At 34.2% G+C, this 24,018-nt stretch overlaps 1 protein-coding gene across 1 annotated transcript; it reads right to left on the bottom strand.

Moving 5' to 3' along the window:
• Positions 1–15,180: 15,180 nt before the first annotated feature.
• LOC145038856 (CASP-like protein 3A1) lies at positions 15,181–16,473 on the bottom strand. The gene is made up of 3 exons (XM_078987084.1): positions 15,950–16,473; positions 15,666–15,801; positions 15,181–15,566 (listed from the first exon to the last, which is right to left on the bottom strand). Exons 1-3 carry the CDS (start codon positions 16,237–16,239, stop codon positions 15,351–15,353), a joined length of 642 nt encoding a protein of 213 aa, XP_078843210.1. The 5' UTR covers positions 16,240–16,473; the 3' UTR covers positions 15,181–15,350.
• Positions 16,474–24,018: the final 7,545 nt, after the last annotated feature.

The raw sequence follows: 24,018 nt of genomic DNA, 5'->3' as shown, positions 1-24,018 counted from the left end.
TTTGTATAGATTTGATGACGCAAAATATACACATTATAGTTATAGTTTATCTGCTTATTGTAGACAGTCACTCTTCTCTAAGAAAATGTAAATAATACAACTTAGACAAACTAATCTATCAGGGTTTTTTTATTTAGTAAATATGAAGATATATTGATGATTCTAAAGACTAATATTGAAGATATATTTTTTTCTCTACCAAACACATAAGTTAAAATGTTTAAGACTGAAGACTAGATCTGAGCCGCCTTAACTGATCAGATCTAGAACAAATCTCAGAAGCTATCATATTTCTGGTGCTGCTGAAGATCATCCCTTCATGACTAGAACTAAAGACATGTTGATGATATATTTGGCACTATTGGAGTTATCAGCTTGTGAACCAGCTAAAAGGCATTATCAGCATGAAGTTTATCCATTCACTGATGACTGTTCAGTGTGTCCATACGTTGGAGTTCTTACATTGATGACACATTAGTGATATGATACACTAAATAGTTGGTACGCTGATGGTTATACATTATCTATTGATGTTGAAGCTACTCTAGTTGAAGTTGAAGCTGATCAACAGATGACTTCTTCCTGACGCTAACAATGATGCCCGTATCAGGAATTGTCGTCCTAGTGTTGATATCCGAATCTGGAGCAGATCAGCATTACTTGGTGAAGAAGTATTTTGAAGATCTCATCTGATATGTTCCTTAAATGTCATATCTTTATTTATCTTAGAAGATTCAATCCTATCAATTAAACAAGGGATTCAATTTAAATGGGAGATCTGGAAAATATGAAGAATTTTTATCTATTAGGTTTAGACTAATATTTATACTAGGCTCTCTCATTAGTTGATAGTGGATGATTTGTATTGTATTGTGAGTGAGAGAGTTTATCTAGATAGATCTGAGAGTTCTTGGAGAGGATTGAGAATATTTGTTATTTCTGAATCATTGTACTTACTCTCTTAGTAAGAGCATTCTTAGTGAAAACCTCGATAAATAAAATTGGTTTTTATTTGTTAAATATATGTGTTATTATTCCATGTTTCTATTAGATTCATACACGAGTGTTAGGGTTTGGGACATTCCAGTGGTATCAGAGTAGGTTAGAACATCTGCTCTAAGATTTGTTGAAAATTCAGAAGTTCAAACATTATTCAGAAACTAAAAAATTAGAAGAAGAAAAAGAAGAAATCTTATACAATCATCTATATATAAAGAATATTGCGGAAACAATGAATAGATAGTATGTTGTTTTCACCTTTCTATGGTACTTTCTTACTAAATCAAGTATGTATGGTCCTTATAATGTTTCTCAGATGAGAGTACATTTTCTTAGTGAACGGATCAACAAATATACAAATGTTTTTAATGAAGTGAAAACAAGAAATTTTCAAAAAAATAAAGGGCAATCGATGCAAGCCCTTTATCATGTTACTTAAAATGATGTATGATCCAAATGTACCCTTATCTGTGTTTTTAATGGATAAACTGGATATGAAAGTTAAATTCATCAATCATAAACAAGAAGATTTGGAAGAATTAAAGAAGAAATTGATTGATAAGGAGAAAGAGATATAAGACCTGAAGGAGAAGATAAAAGAAGAAGATGTTCATAAGAAAAGTTTTTCATCTATTAGTGTTCGAACAAAAGAAATACCTTATGAAAACTCATCTTCAAGCAACCCTAATTTTTTTTATTAATGAACATGACAAATATCTCACTATTAAGCCTCTCATGATAAACTTAATGTTCAAAAGTTGCCCATACTAAGAATTCTTGAGCTGGAAATTTTAAAGCTACTAAACAAGCTTCACGTACATAAAAGGTTCCATCAAAACCCATTACCATTCTAAAACGACCCACTCCCTCGGTTTCATCCCACATTGGGATGACTTCAGTTCATATTGTAAAGAAAGTTCGCACTGCCTTCTCAACTCGTACTAGCAAGACATCACTCGCTGCCAAGTCAGTTCACCCTGATAAGATAGTTCACATTGAAAAAACATCTCACACTGCCAACATGTCTCGCACTGTTAAACTATAACATCCAAATCCTTGAGGTATGAAAAATGTGAAGAAAAATATGAGTTTTGGGAGGTTCACGACGTGAGGGAAGCACCATCACATTATGATATGGCTACGTTCAACTGCAAGAGCTAAGAGATATCTTCAACAGGGGTATTCTGGATTCCTAGCTTATATGGTGAATATGCAAGTAGGGGGTAATGAGACCGTGGATGACATAACCATTTTTCAGGAATTTCCTGATGTTTTCCCGATGATTTGCCGCGAGTGTCTTCTGAGAGGTAAGCTATGTTTTGAATTGGTTTGATTTCGAGTGCGGTGCTGATAGTCAAGGCATCCTGTTGCTTAGCACCTACAGAGATGTTGGAGTTGTCTACATAGCTACATGAGCTGTTAGACAACGGACTCATCAGATCGTGCAATTTTTCGAGGAGAGTACCGATCCTATTTATGAGAAATAAGGACGATTCACACAGGATATGTATTGATTGTTGGGAGTTGAACAAGATGACGGTCAAGAACCGTTATCCACTTATGAGGATTAATGATTTGTTTGACCAACTTTAGGGTGCATATTGGTTCTTCAAGATTGATTTGAGATTAGGTTATCATCATATGAGATTCAAAGACGAGGATGTACATTTGACAACCTTTAGGGCTCGATATGGTCATTACGAGTTCGTGGTGATGCCATTTGGGCTCACCAACACACCAGAAACGTTCATGGATCTCATGAACCGGGTATGTAGGCCAATGCTGGATCGATCGGTGATAGTTTTTATTGATGATATCTAATCTACTCTAAGACCAATGAGAAACATAATGAGCATTTATGACATGTTTTAGAGACCCTGATGTGGGAGAGGCTTTATGTTATGTTCTCCAAATGTGAGTTCTGGTTGCACGATGTACAATTCTTGGGGAACGTCATTAACCATAAGGGTATGTTGGTCGATTTGGCCAAGATAAAGACAGTGAGCCTTGGGAGGTTCCAAGGACACCATTTGAGATTCGTAGTTTCCTTGGTTTATCAGGTTATTATTGGAGGTTCATTCATGATTTCTCTAATATTGTTGCTCCCTTGACCAGTTTGACGAAGAAGAAGAATGTTTCTTTCCGGTGGGGGCCCGATCAGCAAGCAGATTTTGAGACTTTGAGGAAAAAATTGTGTGAGGCCCCAATTTTGAAACTTCTAGAGGGGATGGATGACTCTGTGGTATATTGCAATGTGTCAGTTATGGGTATGGGTGCAGTGCTTATGTAGAGGGGTCATGTGATTGCATATACATTGATGCAATTGAAGCCTCATGAGATGAACTACTCTACACATTATTCGGAGTTGGGGGTTTTGGTTTTTGCCATCAAGATGTAGATGAATTATCTGTATGGGGTCAGCTGCACTATTTATACTACTCACAAGATCCTAAGGTATCAGATAGATTAGTCGAACTTGAACATGAGGAAACGAAGATGGTTTGATGCGGTGAAAGATTATGACAGCAAGATTTTGTACCATCCTGGGAAGGATAATGTTGTGGCCAATGCCTTGAGTCATAAGGCAATGGGTTCACCCCACATATAATTATGTCCTAGGATGGTAATTATTACACCATGATTGGATTTAATCAAGAAAGCTCAAGTAGAGGGTTGAAGAAGGAATACCGGAAGGACGAGAGGATCAAGGTCAAATTCCACTATTTATCAGGGACATTCATGGGCTGTTGATTAAGTGTGACAGATTATGGGTTCCAGTTACTCATTGGGTTAAGCATATGTTATTGGAGAAAGCTCAAAAATCGAAGTTTTTAATGCATATGGGGGCCACAAAGATGTATAGAACCCAGATTTAGCTACTGATGGCCCTACATGAAAAGGAGATAGCATGGTTCGTGGAGCGGTGCTTGACTTTCCAGAAATTCAAGGTCGAACATTAGAGAGCCCGTGGAAAAATGTCACCATTACCTATTCCCATGTAGAAGTGGGAAGGGATCATTGTTGTGGTTCGACACTCTTGGTCAATCTGTCAACAATGACTTAGATAGAATAAACCCCACGAAAAAGTGAGCACTTTTGGTCAATCTATCGAGGACGACATGTGGGGTTTATTCTATGTATGTCATTGTTGACAGATTGACCAAAAGTGCTTGTTTCATTCCCATTGCTAAGAGAATCTCTGCTGAGAAATTGGTTAACATCAACATTAGGGAGGTTGTGGTTCGGTACGGGGTACTAGTTTTGTTGGTTTCCGATTGTGATGTTCGCTTCACCTACAAGTTTTGGAGGAAGTTTCATGAGGAGTTAGGTACCTAGCTACATTTCAACACCTATTACAACCCTCATACTAACAGAAAAATTGAGAATACCATTCACACACTCGAGGATATGCTTAAGGCTTGTGTGTTAGATTATGTTAGGAGATGGGATACTTATATTCCATTGGTCGAGTTCTCCTAAAACAATATTTATCATTCCAGTATTGATCGACCTCCTTTCAAAGTCAAACTATGTCAATGAGTCAATCTGGTCAACTCAACTAGTACTGGTATGATGGGACTTACTCTATGTTTACTAGTGTACAACTCTCTATCCTAATACAAAGAATCACTCAGAAGTTTCAAATGTTCACAAAATCTAAACCCTAATCAGGGTGAGTGATGCAACGACATTACGTACCCTTCGTGGGTGTATAACACTCATAACGAGTCATATTGGTGTTGGATTAGTGTCTAAGTCCGTAACTATATTTGGTATGAACTTGACCCAGTTATGCATGGTCCTTTTGCGTTGCCATCACCAAAGCAACTTGACAAGGTTATTTACGAAAGTGAGAGGATATTATGGTTTATTAATATATTATAAGAATAATATATTAATAGAGAAATCATGTTTATTTAATTAGTATTGGTCATAAATTAATTAGGAATTAATTTGGTGACTAAAAGAGATTAATTAAATAAAGGGGCATAAACTGTCAAATGTATGATAGTTGAGTTTTGGGCTGGGAAACCTAATGGACTAAGGGGGGAACGAAATTATAATGGGGGTCCATCATATTTTCATCCAAAGGCCCGAATCTAGAAGGTTCTATGGATTGCTTGGTGACTAAGCTGTCCATTAGGGTTTAGACTGAAACCCTAGCAGCCTGCATTATAAATAGAGACCCTTGGATGCAATTTTCGGATGCTTTACTCCAAAAGAAACCCTCGAGCCGATTTTTAGTGTTCTTCCTCCTCTCTCTTAATAGCCTTCTTGCTTGTGGGGTTTGTGAACCATTAGAGGAGTTACAATTGTGACTCTAAGCTCAAGATCAAAAAGATTCAAAGGACTCCAAGCAATTTGAAAGAGGTAAACACTTAGATCTGTTCTTGTAATGTTAATTTCGAATTATACATGTTAGATCTAGGGTTGTAAGTCTTGGATTCATTGCATGTACAATAGAGAAACCTAGATCTAAGCATTAGTGTTTGTATGAGCACATAGGATTGTTCTTATGCATAAAACTCATCAATTGGGGTCTACAAACCTTGCACTACGGGGCCAAACACTAATAAAGGCCACCAACAAAGTCTCTCTCAATCTCTCTCTCTCTCTCTCTCTCTCTCCCAAATCTCTCTCAAAATATCTCTCAACTTTTTTATAAACATATGTGCCATCATGACCCTCCAATTAGTTGAAAATCACTCGAAACGGGAAGATAATATGAAAAACAACACTTTGGATGTGAACCCTCTCAGCAGCGAACCCTCTCAGCTATGAACCCTCTCAGTTGCAAACCCTCTCAGCAGCGAACCCTATTAGCAGTGAACTCTCTCGGTTGTGAACCCTCTCAGCAGCGAACCCTCTCAGTTGCGAACCCTCTCAGCTATGAACCCTATTAGTTGTGAACCCTCTTAGTAGCGAACCCTCTCAGTTGCGAACCCTCTCAGCTATGAACCCTCTCAGCTACTAACCTTCTCAGGTGCGAACCCTCTCACCTGTGAACCCTCTTTGCAGCGAACCCTCTCAACAGTGAACCCTCTTAGCTGCAAACCCTCTCAGCTGCGAACCCTCTCAACTGTGAACCCTCTCGCTTCTCAAGTTTGGTTTTTGACCACTTTCGCATTTTAAGCCCATTTTGGTGATTTTAACCCGGGAATTTCACCGAATTCGTATTTTTATCATTTTAAACCCTCCAAACTCATATTTTATGCACATCTTTTAGATTTATTAGATATAAATCTTACAATTGTTTAGGATAAGATCAAAATGACATAAAGGTACTCTTTGACTTTTCCCATAAAGTTATGACACTAAGCCATCCCCACATCAACTTTATGTCACTATTTACACTCTACCTAGTCAAATAATTGTCCTTTCCAATCCATCCCAACACTCCATCAGATTTCATTAATCAAAGTCATCCAAGAAATCTTCATACCTCCCATACAAGATTTCATTTATTATCACCAAAAGCAAACCTCTCTCTCTCTCTCTCTCTCCCTCTCTCTCTCTCAGTCACGACTTCTCCAAGAAGTTCTTGAACTTTACTCTCTTGGATTGGTAAGTATATTCTCTAAACTCCTACACAATCTTCATATAAATCATGATCATTTACACAAATATTCATATATTTGTTCTTAGGATCTTCAAATCTTCAAGCATCTTTCAAGTGTTCTTGACTTGAAACTTTTCACCTTCAACCTTCCATTCTTCAAGAAATCACAGAAATTGAGTTCATACCCCTACATTTTCATGTTTTCTTCAAGTTTTAGTGGGGGGGGGGATACAAGTTACAACACCCAAAACATATTCTAAACTAAATCAACAACTTTCAACAGAAAAGTTATGGTCTATTCACGAACTGTTTTGACCATCTTAAATTGAATATTTTTCAAACTGTTTAATATGAATTTAGTTCAGGTTTATACCTTTTTAATGACTACTTGTACACATTCATACTATTTTTCTACAATTTATCGTGATTTTTACAAAATTTCCTATCATTTTAGAAAAATTTCGGACCAGTATGTGAATATTGACATATTCCCACTAGTTAGAGACCACTAAAAATCATAATAAAAATTATGAACAAACTAGACACATTTTCTAAACTCCTAGAGTTTACGGATTCATATTTTGATTTACAGTGATTTTTATATGAATTTTCTAAAAACAGTGACAGAAAAGTTAAAACTAGTTAAATAGTTCATAAGTTCATTAACACTTTGTAACATGTTAAGTAAAGTGTATAACAATAAATAGCTAAAGTGTTGATTGTATTTCGTGTTATATTACTTCCATGAAACAAAAATGGACATTCACATGAGGGCCCTTCATCATTACAAACACATATGATAATCTATAATGGGTATAGTTTATAGTACATTATCTCTACAAACGTACTAAGGAAGGTACGCATATGATAAACTATAATAGGTATCGTTTATAGTACATTATCACTACAAACATACTAAGGAAGGTACACATATAATAAACTATATTAGGTATAGTTTACGGTCCATTAACATTACGAACATACTAAGGAAGGTTTCATTCACACTACACGTAAACTCGTTGGATCAAATTTGTGAGACACTACTTCATTGTACTCTTAGAGTACTGGTTAAAGTCCTGTGTTATAACCATAATATCTTGTAGGGAGAGCATGATACTTGTGTATAGATCTATATTGGGACTGACAATCCTGCACCCTAAGTTGCTTACAATAGCTAGACCGGCAGGTCTGGGGTGACAAATGTCAAAATATTTCGACGCCCGAAGAACGTTGTACTAGGCTTACTATGTCAATTGCATGGTTATAATAACTCACAAGGGAAACAATGACACATATATTTTACGAATTCCTAGATTCATACGGGTTTTATTTATTTAAAACTGCACTTATTATCATAAGTATGGAAGATACTTGTACAATTTGGTCTTTGAGCTTTAAGACTACGACTCATTCTATAAGGAAAATATTGGATTTTTCTTGAACATAAATTACATCTACAAAGAAAGAATTTCTAATTATGATCTACTATAGTATACTATTTCCAAGAACAAACACTCACTCTTATCGGTCTTAGGGTAGTTAAGACTACATTTCGTCTAGAATGGTTAGATTTTATCCATATTTACTACGTGTATATGGTAGGGTTATATAAAATTTAGACACGATCGACTTGGAAATGGCTGGGTATGCCTTAGATCTTGTTCCTTGTTTGGTTGTGGGCTTAGGGGAGACCCATTATATTTGATCTTGAATTTTTATATATAACTTATATACACTGGGGGATTATAGAAGAACTTTATAGGTCTTTCTAGGAGTACACTATTTTATGACATAGAAACTTGCATATCTGAAGTAACTTTTACCTGAGAGCATGCATACATAAGGGTTGTATCATCAAAAAACTACATTTCACTGTTTTCAAGTACAAAACAACTTTCATTTCGGAAATCATGCATCCAAATGGTTTTTTATACTGATTTAAAATCTACGTAATATTACTACTCAAGAATATGATAACCTTTATACATTTTGGTCCAAGGGACTAAGACTACATTCCATTTTACTAAGAAAATATTGGATTTTTTGGAGAAACATACGAACATTTTCAAGGAACAAAGAACCTATTTTCTAAAAAAAAATATTAATGAACTCACCAACTTAAATGTTGATACACTTCCAGATTACTTGTATTCTCAGGAAACCAGTAGGCAGGTACACACACAAGTTTTCAAGAAGACAGAGCATAATAGCATCTAGTCTTAGTTTTTACTATATACATTTGGAGTCATTCAATCTATGTTTCAAATACAATGTAAACATTATATTATCAATACAATGGTTTTTGTTGCTTTGATTACTACTATTCAATTGTCATGATATTGTACATGACGTCCCTCGCCCCCGAACATTTCCACCGTCTCGGTTTGGGGGTGTGACAAAACGCATCAGTAACATGATGTTATAAAACGTATTGTTGTGTATGATTTAACAAGTACTTAGTACATGCATATAAGTTGAAGTTTATCTGTTCCTTTTATCCTAGGAGGATTAAAAGCGATACCTTGGGCCCCTCGATGATTTGGTTTTGGCTTATGTGTCGGGCCCGGTCAGCACTCAATTGATGTGTTCAATTAAGTTCTATGTCAAACAAATTGGAAATCGGGAAACAAACTGTTGGACACTGAGTATGACGTTATTCCATGTCTTTGCCCACACAATATCTTGTAGCACAAAGGATTATATGATTCCTTATCTAAAGGAAGCGTCACTGACTAGATCAGAGTTTGACGGCAGATTTTGAAACTACGATTGCTAATCGAAATTTGAAGTTGCATTGACAGTTATAGTTATTAGACTTATCCAAGTGGGAGACTGTTGGATTAGGTGTCTAAGGCCATAACTATAATTGGTATGCACTTGACCCGATTGTAGCATGGTCCTTTTAGGTTTCCTTCACCAGAGTAATTTGATAGGATGGAATTTTGAGAAGAGGTTATTTGTGATTTATTAATATATTACTGTAACACCGTAAATTTTCAAGTAAAATTTTCATTTAAAATCTTGCAGTTCTCATAACACATATTACAAAAATATCTTTTATTTAATTTATAAAACACAACTCCATGATTGTTTAGATAATAATCCAAGATCCTCAAAGCATAACTCTTTCTCTGGTGTGTACAATCAAGCTGGTGCCGTCCCATGATCCTAAAAAAAACCTGAAACACATATCACATAACACGGTAAGCATTAGGCTTAGTGAGTTACCCAAAATACCACACATATATAATTAGCCACTCGAGGCTATAGCTCTATAAGACCCTCTGGTCAATGTTCTCAGTGGGACCCTCCAACCCCACAAATCTAATGGACCCTCCGGTCCTAACTTTGTGGACCCTCCGGTCCTAACTCTGTAAACTCTAAGTAATCACAACATAAATCACAAAGAAATAATGCAGGATATCACGATACACATATAAGCACATAAGAAATCTCTATCACACAGAATATCACTCATGGTAAAGTATAGTGAGAAGACTCACCTCGTAGCTAGTAGGGAATAGACACGCACTTGATAAACTCGGACTAGCCTTCACCTAACATATTAAACAAGTATCTCAATCAATATTTCTCTTTTTCTCTTTTACACCCAAAAGTCCTCTTATTCTTTCTCTAACCACTGGGATGGGTAAAAGACCATTTTACCCCTCCATGGTCCCAAATACCCACTCACGAAGTCAACAGAAGTCAGAATGAGTCAATAGTACAATTCGACCAGACTCCCCGAGTGCACCCATGTGACTCGCCGAGTCCACTCGTATCTCAAATTTCTTCCTAGGGTTTACTCAGCTCGTCGAGTTGACCCCCAAACTCAACGAGTTATTACTAGGTCAAGGGTATTGGGTCAGACCCGATCCGACTCGTCGAGTCATCCCATAGACTCGGCGAGTTGTCTCAAACGTATCTCTCATTTGATCGAATGAGGTCAGATCTGTAACTCCAACTCATAGATCTAGTCTCCTAGTACCCAAAAGTCACATAAAGGTCTTATCTTGGTGTCCATGCATGGTATATATTGCTTTATATGCCATCAAAACTCCATTAATGCTTCCTAGCTTCAAAACTCCATGGTTGCTCAACCATGGCTTCACACTTTCATACTCTCTGGACCTCACACGGTCCAGATCTATAGCACAAGCTCACAAAGGGGTTTTGATGCACCCAAAGTCCCATCAAAAGGTGATACAAGCCATAATTCTCACAACCATGGAATCTAATCAATCAAAAAATAAGGTAAGAGCTTTGTACCTAGATCTGAGGCTTGAGATGAAAAGGAAATAGATCCACAAGCTCTCCTCTTTGATCCTTGAAGAACCTTGCTCTTCCTCTTAACAAAGTGACTTCAAATGAGCCTCCTTCCCTCTCTTGCTCACAATAAGCGCTAGGGTTATTCTAATAGGGTGAATGAACATTGATGGGGGTGATATGGAGGCTATAAGTGCCTTTAAATAGGCCCAGGCTCGAGAAAATTAGAGTTTCCATCGACAGCGCTGACTCGTCAAGTTGGCTCATAGCTCGTCGAGTCCACTCATTAATCCACGTCACCAGTCGCGGCCCTACTCGACGAGTTGAGACACCAACTCGTCGAGTCCCTTCAGAATTCTTAGATTAAATAATTAAAATAATATACCTGGAAATTCGGATGTTACAATTACAAGGATAATATATTAATTGAGAAATCATATTATTTAATTAGTATTGATCAAGATTAATTTGGAATTACTTTAGTGATCAAAAGAGATTGATTAAATTTACAGGGACTGAGTAAGTAAATCGGTAATACTTAGTATGGGACAATGATCCATGGTTGATTAGGGTGGGCTAAACTTATGTGATAGTCCATAAAGGTTTAACCCATGTAACCTAAGAAATATGAAGGTTCATGGTGAATTAGGGTTTGCATTAATGAAACCCTAGTCTTTGGCACACTATAAAAGCACCCCCTTTACCCCTAAAATCGGGATATGCATTCTTGTGAAGAACTATAATCAATTTTGGTGCTATTTAGCCACTTCTCATAAGCCTCCTCTTGCATTTGGTGTTTGTGACACATTAGAGGTGCTAAAGCTTTTGAAGGCCAAGAACCACAAGCTACATGAAGAGGTATTCATTTAACTTGGTTTTATGTTGTATATCTCAAATTATATGCTAGTTAGGGTGTGTGCTTTGGAAAATTGAAATTGCATGTATAATTAGAGAAAACTTAGATCCAAAGTATCTAGGTTGCATGTGCACCATAAGAGTGTTATAGTGCTCAAAACCCAACATGTTGTAGTGCTCAAAACCCATCAGTTTCTCATCTGTTTGGAACAGAAAACCTTTTCGCAAAGATTAACACTGATCTTCTAGAAGCACATATTCTAGTTGAAGGACCTATTGAAGAACCTAAACTCAGATTTATCTATTTGAATAAAAAGACCAACCGAAAGAATTTTCCGAACTCTGGACAAACATCTTGTCCCAACCAAGATTCTTCAAAAGTTCATTACTAGTGTTGCCAAGAGTGAATCTCCAAAACATATCAAGAAAAAATTCATTGAGCATTTCTGTATATCAAGCTCTGACGTTGGATCCAGAGTGCTTATCTGTTTACCTTCGAGGAAGCCAAGTAAAAATCAGAGATTGTTAAGGTCACTTAGGGAGATATTGTTAGAACATGGAAAGTGATTCTTATGCAATCCGAGGTAAAGCTATTCCGAGATTGAAGAGAGTTTGAGATAGAAGAAAATTTTGAAGTGAAGACAAGTCTGAGATGCTATTTAAGCCCAAGATTGTTTGTTCAAAAGCGTTTGGTGTTTGTAAACCTTTTTAAATGAAAAAGTACTCTTTTGTATTTTACTATGTGTCTTGTAGTATAGTATAGGAGACAAGATCAACATAAACAGTTGTGGCTGTTGATCTTCGGTTCTCCAATCCATGCACACCTTTTTAAGTATTTGTATTTAGCAACTCCTTTTGACTATAAAATGAGTTGTAAACCTTTTTAATACATGGGAGCATACACCTTTTGATCAACTTCACTTCTATGAAATCAAAGAATCAACCAGTCAATCATTTCTCTAAGATTCTTCTTGTTCTTATTCTTATTTACTTTACAATGTTCATACTTTATATTATTCTATCTTTAACACTTTGTTGAGTTTCTTATTTCAAGGCTTGAATGGTTTGCGAGACTTGACTGGAACTTTATTATAAGTAATCATTGACATTACGAAGATTCAAGGTTTGATTTTTCAAACCTTTTCTGTGCAAATCAGTATTCTCACACATGTAACTTAGCATATTCATTTAATAGTTAGCTCATATCAATATGAGTACCAAAAAGTAAAAAGCAAGCAATATTTGAGAATTAACACTCTATAGGATATAAAACACAAAATGACATCCTCCAACTCACTTGCTTCTGTGATGCTAGGAACTTCTACCAATATTGTCAGTTGCCTTATGCATGCAAATTATAGACAATACGGTATTAAATAAAATGTCGAATAAATGATTCTACCCTAAGCCGACAACCAAATGAGGAACAGGAAATAAGGCTAAATCAGTCAATCTATGGCTATATATTCCTAACCATATACAATTTTTAAACATACACTTAGCAATAAACTTCACCAACATAGATCCCAAAAAAGACATAGCATCCAATTCCTCTTAGGCTAAAAGGCATCACGAATCAAGCCATTCTATCATGCAATTCCTGAAGGTATCCTTAGCCCTATCCTAGCATGCAAACACTCCATAACATATAGCATATCAACATGTATGGGTATTCTGAGAATCACTTACTTGAGATCAGTTGATTGCACGCATCGTACCTCTTTCTTTGTAAAAGTATTTTTAGAAAATTTTATTTTCTTTCAAAAAGATTTCCATTTCGTCAGTTTGAGTTCGGACACACCCGAGAATGTGCCCGAATCTCCCAAACCAAGACTCTGATACCAACTTATAACATCCCAAAAATAGTAGTAAAAATTTCATTTTTTAAACATCAAATCCGTACAACCACCTGATGAACACTAATCAAAGAAAATTTTATTTTTCAACATCAGAGTAATACAATGAAAATCGGTGCGAAAAAGCCATCAGGGGATGTTGTGCAGACAATGTAGTCAAGTCAGGCCCTTCTCTTTGGAACTGGAAGTACCTAAAAATGTTTAAACCATAAACTGTGAGCACAAAGCTTAGTGAGTTCTCCAAAATACCACATAACATACATATCAACAAGCCCAACTCGCACATTGTTCCTAGCCTATAATAATTGGCCCAACCCATCATACCAACATACCCAACACCACATACAAATGGGCACATCCCAATAAATTCAACTGGTCCAACCCAACATATAAATAGGCCCAGCCCAACACATCAATGGGCCTAGCCTAACATGTAAATAGGCCCAACCCAACATGCATACCAATGGGCCCAAACCAACACACAATGCAAGAGTCATGAAGACAGCTAACATTCTACACAGTATAGTGAGAAGACTTGCCTGACTCACAAATTTAGCAAAACCACAATTTTTTGTTATGTAACCGAGGCTACAACAAACCTATCAATACATACAAGGTCCAACCTTAGCCTATACCTTAAATCTAATAATTTGACCAAAAGTCAACCATAACATAAAGTCAATGGTCAAAGTCAAATTCGATAACCAATAATGCCAATAGTTGACCCTCACATCTTGACAAGCCTATAGTCATGTTGTGAGAACGTACTCGGCCCAATTCCAACTCGTCTCGCACCAACTCAGCCACCTCGGTCACGTACAACTCACTTAGTAAGCATCACGATGTGATCCATGGTCACATCCACTTTCTAGAAAGCCTTAAGGAACTCCAGAGGTTCATAAAAATGGCAACTTTATGGACATGCATATTCTATGCATGTCCTCTATCCAATCTAGTTCAAAAGATAAGAAAGTGACCACAAACTCATTCTAGGTTCATAAAACAAATCCAATTCTTATATCCATAAAATATGATGCTCTAGGGACTCAGGAGGACCATAAAGTTGCCAAATTTATTCCATCCCTTCACTCAAATCATGACCATCCACCAAATTTATTCCATCCCTTCACTCAAAACATGATGTTTTAAGAATAATTTACAATTTGCATTTAAATTTTGTATAAACGTTATTTTTAATGTTACAAAAAATTTATAAATTTTGTAAAAGGAAATTATAGTATATATTTCTCAAAAAAAGATTGAAAAAAAAAATTAAAAATTTTACCCACAAAAATGGTTCTTACAAAAAATATATGTAAATAAGTCTAAATAATCAATCATCTCATTTTTATCATTTTACATGTATAAGTTAAATCAAACATTTTTTGAAAACAAAATTTTAACTTATTCATTTATTCTCTTATAAGAGTTAAGCCAAACAATTTTTTAATTTTTTTCCAACCTTTCTAAGTTAATAAATCCTTTTGAGTAAAACTCTTTTTTACCTTAAAAATTAACACCAAAACAACCTCTTATTCGATTCAAAACAATATTAACTCCAACCAAAATTTAAAGTTACACAAACTCATCACTTTTCTTTTTATTTTGGAACAGGACAAATCACTTGCTCAATTATCCAACCACATCTATTCCAAAATCACTTACATAAATTAATTATTCTCTTTTTCCGATATTTTAATTAAACTTTTGAACACATAAAAATCCAAACTACCTGACCAATATCATAAGTTGACATTCTGATACCAATACCAACAATATTGGCTTCTTAATAAATATTCATGGCCTTTCACTAATCAGTACTCAGACAACCAAACCACATCAAGAACAGCAGACATGGCAAGCAAGAAGCAGCTGAAGAATCCAAATCCGATTGCAACAGCAACACGATCACAGAAGCTATGCAACGGCTTACAGAAATTTGGTAGCGATGAATGTTTGATCCCTGTTCGATTCAGATTCGTGACTCCTGATGCAGCCGATCCAGCACTCATCATTGCATACGCAAAAACCTGCTTCATCGATCATCGATTAATCATCACTAATCACTATCAGTTATCAACTGATTGTTTGATTTATAGATCGAAGTAAAGAATTTCGGATTAATTTACCTGATCACCAGCAAATATCAGCCATGCATGTTTCCTTGAAGAAATAGCCGAAGATTTCCTTAGCAGCATTTTTGATGTTATGAGCAGTTGAAGAAATGAATGAACTGCTACAGCTCCCGATACTCCAACCAAATAGCTGTTCATCAACATGATAACACTTTTGTCAATGGAAATGCGAAGATCTTATACGAAATTTTTCATCAAACACCTTATCTGCATACTTCAGAGACATTTACCGATACGATTTAAGCAAAAAGTTTGAGGCTAATGCAAATGGGGCTTACTCGAAGGAATCGGAGAAGGACCATTTGGAGTAAACAGGGAGGTTAAATCCGTAGAGCGAGATCGTCGACTTCTCTTTCGCGGAGGTCATTACGACGACGGACGCCACCGACGCCGATACACAAACAAGCCGTAAAGCTAAATGCATCACGTCGTAGTTCCGCGGAAGCTTCCTGCTACTCATGGTGGCGCAGTCGACCTCCGCCGCAAGCTTAGTAGGAGGAGCGGAGTGATCTGCAGGTATGGGTATGGCAATGGCAGCATCCGGTGGCGTTTTGAGCATGGTGTTCATATCTGTTTGATCTCCCGGAGACTGTGAAGCATTGTGGAGGAGAATGCGGAGGCTTAAATGGCGGAGTGGAAGGGGGAGGGGGAGAGACACGTGGCGGTGGTGAAGGTGGTCAAGTGGTCCGTGACCGGAGAGATTTTTGTTTGTATTTGAGGCTCATCAACCGATACGCCATTAGTGGTGGCTCTGCTGAATAAATGTGATACCCATTTGGCCATTTCGCAGTTGTTGGTCCAATGGCTTCATCAAATGAGGTATGGTGTTCTAAAACATTAGGTTTCGTATTTAATTGAAATTTGATAAGATGTGACAGAGTTTTTACTTGATTTTTGAAACGAGAATTTTTGTATGGCATATTGAAAGAATGATTATATATAATGTGATAAATTTGATTTGAATTTATTGGATAGTTTTGCTATAGGAATAAGAAGTGTCGATTTTAATATATTTAGGTATAAACCAATTGATTCAAGATATGCTTTATGTTTTAATATATATAAACTAAATGAACAAAACTAAAGATAATTTGTAAGAATGGAAAGGGAAAACTACCATTAAATCCTTACATATTGGCTTCATAATCGATTTAGCTTTTATATATATATATTTTATTCAATTAAATCTCAAATACCGGTAATCGTATTCAATTTAACCCTTTGACCCGATCAACAAGTCATCCAACTTTCAAAAATTATATTTTCGGCCCAGATTTCAAATTTTATTACAAATTTGGTCCAAAATTTACACTTCTGGCCCAGATTTTAAATATTTTTACAAATTTGGTCTAAATTTTACCCTTTTTGCCCAAATTTTAGGATTTTTATTATGAATTCATCCTAACTTTAGTTTTCTTTACAACTTTTTTTCTCAAAAGTTTGTTTCTAATATGTTTTTTCTTTAAAACTCATATTTTTACAAAAAAAACATATTTTCACATAAAAATCTTATTTTTTCTATATCAAAACTTTTTTAAAAAACTTTTTTGTATATGAAATATCTAATTATAAAAATAGGTTTGGATTATTTGTGTGATTTCTCTTAAAAAATCAATTAAGAAATTAAAAGTAACCCTAAATTATACTATTAAATTATAGTTTGTCAAAAACTAGTTACACTCATTTTAATATTATTTATTTGTTCTTTAATCACATTTATAGGAAAAGTTTAAATAATAGAAGATGCTACATATTGAAAACTTCATATTTTTTGTTTCTCGTTGAATACATGTTCATACATTAGTTCATCATCACTTTGGATTTCTTTATTTAAACTTCTTTGTAAAATCGGATTCATATGTCAATTTTGTTTGTTGTAATAACAAAAAATAAATATCTAGAATGGAGCAATTGTCATTTGTCGATAAGAAGGTTTTTGGCAGAAAATGACATTTAACAAATGTAAAAAAGTATTACAAACGTTGATAGTTATAACTGCTACTGAAATCAATATGGATTGTCATATATGAGATTATAACAACTTTACATACCTTTTGTCATATATATGTGATCGAAGGTATGATTTAATTTACGAAGATGCAACAAATTGAAAAATACATATAAACAACTATATTAAAATCTCATAGAAAAAATAATACACACTAAATAGAACACATATTAAAATATCTATATTAATAGTATAATTTAGGGTTACTTTTAATTTAGGGTAACTAATGTAACTAGTTTTTGACAAACTATAATTTAATAGTATAATTTAGGGTTATTTTTAATTTCTTAATTGATTTTTTAAGAAAAATCACACAAATAATCCAAACCTATTTTTATAATTAGATATTTCATATACAAAAAAGTTTTTATATAGAAAAAATAAGATTTTTATGTGAAAATATGTTTTGTTTTTTGTATAAATATGAGTTTTAAAGAAAAAACATATTAGAAACAAACTTTTGAGAAAAAAAGTTGTAAAAAAGACTAAAGTTAGGATGAATTCATAATAAAATTCTAAAATTTAGGCAAAAAGTGTAAATTTTGGACCAAATTTGTAAAAAAAATAAAAATTTGGGCCAAAAATGTAAAATTTGGACCAAATTTGTAATCAATTTTTAAATCTGGGCCGAAAATGTAATTTTTGAAAGTTGGATGACCTGTTGACCGGGTCAAAGGGTTAAATTGAATACGATTACCGGTATTTGGGATTTAATTAATATATATATATATATATATATATATATATATATATATATATATATATATATATATATATATATATATATATATATATATATATATATAGAAGTAGGTTCATGCGTAAACATAAATATCTTGCAGAAACATGAAAACAGATTTTATCTTATAAAAAGTAAGCACATGTACTATAAAAAAAATAAATTTATTAATAATAAATTAAAGATAATAAGTTTACATTGAATTTTGTTATGATAATATATATTTAAAAACATTTTTAAATAATTACTTTTTTTTTCACGTCCTTAACCATTTTTAAATTCACGTTTTCATAATAAAAATGTTAAAAATCATATTTTGCTAATATGATACAATTTCTCATCTATTATCGATTATAATCATGTATTTCAAAGTTTGGATGAATTATTGTCCAAAAATATAATGTTGAGGTGACATAATCTCATAAGTTTTTCTTGTTTTCGCGTCTTCGCATATTATTTGCATTTTCGTATGAACTTTCCCCTATATATATATAGAATATATATATATATATATATATATATATATATATATATATATATATATATATATATAACATTAAGAAAAATATAAATACAATATTTAATTAAACGTTTTTTCGTATATAAATACGATTTTTCTGCATGACTATATATATTATGAAAAAAATATTTAGGGTAAAAGTGTAAAAAAAAATATAAACTTAAGGGTAAAAACGTAAAAAATGTTAACTTAAGGGGTTTTTTTCGAATTTAAGATAATGGTAACCTCGAAAACCTGTTATCACTAGTAAAATGGTAAAAGCGAACATTTTTAGAAAATGTTAGGATAAAACGGACATAAAATTCAATTTTGGATAAAATAACAAAACCCTAAAAACTTAAGGTTTTTTTATGACATTAACCCTTTCAAATATATACAACCTCTATGTCGATTTATAAAAAAAGTTATAATGGCATTGTCATAATAACTTTCAAGTAAGAGTAAAAAATGCAAAACATGACTACATGAGTGAATCTAAAATACAAACAGATTACTATTAGAACTATACCTTCAATTTTAGGCTTTTTGGACCAGCTAAACTACATCAACTTATATATATATATATATATATATATATATATATATATATATATATATATATATATATATATATATATATATATATATATATATGAATTTCAATAATAATATAATTGTTTCTTTTAGGTGCACACTAATTTTTTTTTTTTTTTTTTACATTAATACGAAAAAATTAGGACGCTCAAGATACTCTATAGATATGCCTCTTTTTAGAACCATAACTTTAATCCTTGGACAAAATCAACCATATCAACTTTTGCTTATATATTTGAATTTCAATAATAATACAATTATTTTTTTGTAGGTGCACACTAATTAATTTTTTTTTTTATACTAATACGAAAAAAATAGAGAAAATGACAAAAATAGCCATTTACACTAATGACATTACAAAAATAGTCAAAAAATATCCAAATTACAAAAATAACCAACAATTTCGCAGATGGAAATGCCCCATCTGCGAAATCAGCATGCCATCTGCGAATGTACAAGCATCTAAAGCACTGCTGTGCTTTAGGTGGTTGTACATTCGCAGGTGGTTTTTTTTTTTTTTTTTTTTTTAAATTTTTTTGTGTATATATAGGGGTAATTTCGCAGATGGAGAAGGTCCATCTGCGAAATACTCTCATTCTATCTGCGAAATACTGAACTTTTTTGTAATTTTTTTTTTAGTTTGACTATGAAATGAATTGGTTTGACTACGAAATCATGTTGCTATATAAAAAGTTTTGTAGAAAAATATCATTTTGGTTGTTATTTGTTTAGGAACTTTCTCTACAATTTGCTCAAAAAATGATTGAATATTTGGTTTGTCTTGTAACCGGTGGGAGATAGCAAGTTAATGGAACTAATCTGGAATATATATGTCCACGGGGAGGTATTTCTGAACTTGCTTTGATATTTTCTGAGTATATTAGTTATAGTGATTTTGTATCTTTGATAAGAAGCAAAATTGGTTTGTTAGACAAATATAGAATTAGTCTTCGTTTCCACCATCCCGAATTAAATTATTATATAGCTATAGTTGAAGACATGGATGTTAGAATGTTGATAAACGTAATCAAATGTAGTGGAGGAAGGGCTATGAAAGTGTTTGTGGTGGTTGATGAAGTTGAGGAGGTTAATGGGGGTGGTGAAATTGGAAACCAGCTTGTTGGTAATTTATGCAGTTATAAAGGGAGCAACGATCCGATAGGTACTTTCAATACTCCTAGTGTACCTCAGTTTCACAGTGTTGCTGAAAATGTTAATGTTAGTTATTCACCTATTCACTATATGGATCCTAAGAATTACAAGCATGTTGGTGATGATGATGTTGGTACTTATCTTGATGATGTGGGTGGTCGTTGTGATGATGTTGCGGAACAAGAAGTTAAAGTTATAAGTAGGCGTGTGGTAAATAAAACTAAAAAGAAAAAAAAATTCAAGTCAAAAAAATGAAAAAAAATCATGTTTACGGGCATTATGTTGATGTTGGTGATGTATGTTTAGATATAACCGAGCTACAAAGCAATTCCGATAGAGATGAGTTGGGTGATGAAGTTAAAGCTAAGTTTCCCGATAACCTTTTTCATGGTATGCCCCCTGTACCAGCATGGCCAGTTGATATTAATGAAGATATCTCAACACAGATGGTAGACATGAATCTTCAAAAGATTCAATGTGAGAGTATATTTAAGAACAAAGAACTTTTAAAGCGATGTATTGGTAAAAAATGTCTTCGAGAAGGTTTCCAGACGAGGACAAGTAGATCCACCAAATCAAGGTATGAAGTTGTGTGTGTTTCGAAAAATTGTTCTTGGTTACTAAGAGCAAAAGCAATAAAAAATTCTGATGGACTTTTCCAAGTGAATAAATTTGTTGATGTACACACATGTTCTTCAACATTGTTGCAACCTAATCATCGACAAGCAAACAAATATGTTTTGGGTGAATATGTTGCTGATGTTTTGGCTGAAGATTATAGTAGAGTTTATCGGGGAAAAGAAATTGTTAATGATATGAATGCTCAATTGAATATCAATATCTCATACCATCAGGCATGGCGTGCGAAGCAATATGCATTGTTGTCGTTAAGGGGTACGAAAGAGGATTCTTTTACCAAACTTCCGGCGTATTGTCACAACTTGGCCAAACATGATCCGGGTACCGTCACACATATTAAAACAGATGCTGATGATCGCTTTGAGTTTTTGTACGTCGCACTCGGTTGCTCGGTTAGTATTATCATATTATATTAATTTTTTAATATTTGTTTTGGTGTATTTGAATAGATATACAATGTATTGTAGGCACGCGCTTTTGTCAATTTTTGTAAGCCGACCCTAGTAGTAGATGGAGCTCACCTAAAGGGCGAGTTCAAAGGTACCATGTTACTTGCAGTTACTAAGGACGGACAAAACCAAATATTACCGGTTGCATATGGTATATGCAAAAATGAGTGTACCGATTCTTGGACATGGTTTTTTCAAAAACTACGTGAGTGCATAGGAAATATGCAGGAGCTTACAATTATATCTGATAGGTCTCCATCTATAGCAACATCCGTTGCCAACATTTTTCCTCATGCTCATCATGGAATATGTGGTGTCCATTTGTATTTCAACATAGTATCTAGATTCGACAAGAGTAAGACGGTTAAAGGAATTTTTTGGGAGGCGTGTAGGGCGTACACAGTTGATGATTTTGATGCTGCCATGGATGTTATGAAAAAGACAAAAGAACCAGTATGGGAGTACTTAAAAAGTATAAATCCAGAAACTTGGTCAAGAGCACATTTTAAAGGGAACCGATACAATCTTATGTCGTCCAACAGTGCGGAGTCTATAAATGCATTATCTAGACACGCACGTAAGGTGCCAATACTTATGTTGATCGATTTTTTCGTGCTACAATGCAACAATGTTGGTTTCAAAGACGTAACTTTGCAGGTATTAAGTAAATTTTTAATATTAATGTTTTATTAATTTTGATGTTATTGATCTTAGCTTCTTCATTTTGGCTATTTTTTTAGCGGAAGCAACAACAACACTTACCCCTTGGGCGGATGAAATTGTAAAAGAAAATAAGAAAACTTTTACCAAATGGGATGTTCGCATGATCTCAAATAAGAAATGCGAGGTCAAAAAGGGGGCACAAAATGTGATTGTTGATTTCAAACATATGACATGTACATGTAGGCATTGACAACTTGATGGGATCCCTTGTGGTCATGTCATAACAGGTTTAACAGTGAACAATTACCAAGACTGCTCGAGGTATGCATTAAATGCTTACTTTACCGAAACACTGAGGAAAACATATGAGGAATCAATAAACCCTCTGCCAAAGCCATCCGAATGGGAGATCCCCGATGATTTAATGATTGTTAAGCCACCAATAATGGATAAACGTCAGCCAGGCAGGCCAAGAAACACAGACCGCATTCCATCCCAAGGCGAGGGTCCAATTATAAAAGAGTGTTCTACATGTGGTCAAATAGGACACACGAGAAATAATTGTACTGGAAGGGCGTCCGGTAGCGGAGCACGTCACATAATTTGTACTGCAGAAATGACATTTAATATTGGTGGTTCAGCGAGTTGCTCACAAACCTTTAACGCTGATTTTGATTTAAAACAACCTTGAAATGAAGACTAATGACGAGTTGTTAACTTATTATGTATTGTAATATTTTTATTAAATCTTACAAGACATTGCTATGCTTTCATATTTTTGTTTAGTTTGTTGATTATAACAATTAATGAAGCCTTTATTTTATAAAATATAGTTTGCAGAATTTTTTTAACAATTACAACTTGTTATTTAAAAAAACAACAAACGATCCTTTTGCAACCTAATCTGTATCATGATAATATAACAACAATTTTGTAACTAGTTTTTAATAAACTTGATCTATAAGCGGTATTTATACATACTAGACAGTAATGACAAGTCCAACTTTGAAATGACTAGACAGTAATGCCAAGTTACTGTAGTAACCTGCAAATCGTAGTGGAACCCTTAAGTGACATGATATAAATGACAATTTGACATGATAAATCACTGCATAAAGCTGAAAATCGTAGTCCAAATGTAACCATTTCATAGTCAAAGTTTTAATTTGTAGTCTATTTATTTATATAAATAGATGTTTAAGTTCTAAAACCAAACACCCAAATCACCTAAACAAAACGAACTCCCATTATTAGAAATGTCGTCGAATGCAGCAAGTTCTTCGAATGAAGTACCTGGTTCCAATTCTGAAAGGCCATGGACGACAAACGAGGTGTTAGTTCTAACATGTTGTTGGCTAAGTGTTAAGGATGGTGTATCGTTACTTGCTCCCCCGCATTGCCTAATTGGTGATGAATGGACTCGTATAACATCTTTGTTTAACCATGAGATAGGAAAAGGACAAAAAAGAGAAAAATCAGATGTTGTTACTAAGTGGCTGGATGTAAAGGAAGAAGTGGCATGGTTCAATCGAGCATGTAATTATGCGAAATGTAACAATGTTCGTTATCGGGATGAAGAAGAGTTCTTGGAAGTTGTTACAGAT

The sequence above is a fragment of the Lactuca saligna genome, chromosome 4 (assembly GCF_052625555.1).
Source record: "Lactuca saligna cultivar CGN05327 chromosome 4, ASM5262555v1, whole genome shotgun sequence".
Taxonomy (NCBI): Eukaryota; Viridiplantae; Streptophyta; class Magnoliopsida; order Asterales; family Asteraceae; genus Lactuca; species Lactuca saligna.
Note: the sequence above shows the minus strand (reverse complement) of the source record. Positions and strands in the feature narration are given on the sequence as shown.

Bases quoted from the DNA above. Each gene is read 5' to 3' on its own strand.
- LOC145038856 (XM_078987084.1), bottom strand. From the start codon at position 16,239: ATGAACACCATGCTCAAAACGCCACCGGATGCTGCCATTGCCATACCC. The intron at 15,802-15,949 runs GTAAGCCCCATT...GTTGATGAACAG, and splicing joins TCCTTCTCCGATTCCTTCGA to CTATTTGGTTGGAGTATCGG. The intron at 15,567-15,665 runs GTAAATTAATCC...TCGATGAAGCAG, and splicing joins TGATATTTGCTGGTGATCAG to GTTTTTGCGTATGCAATGAT.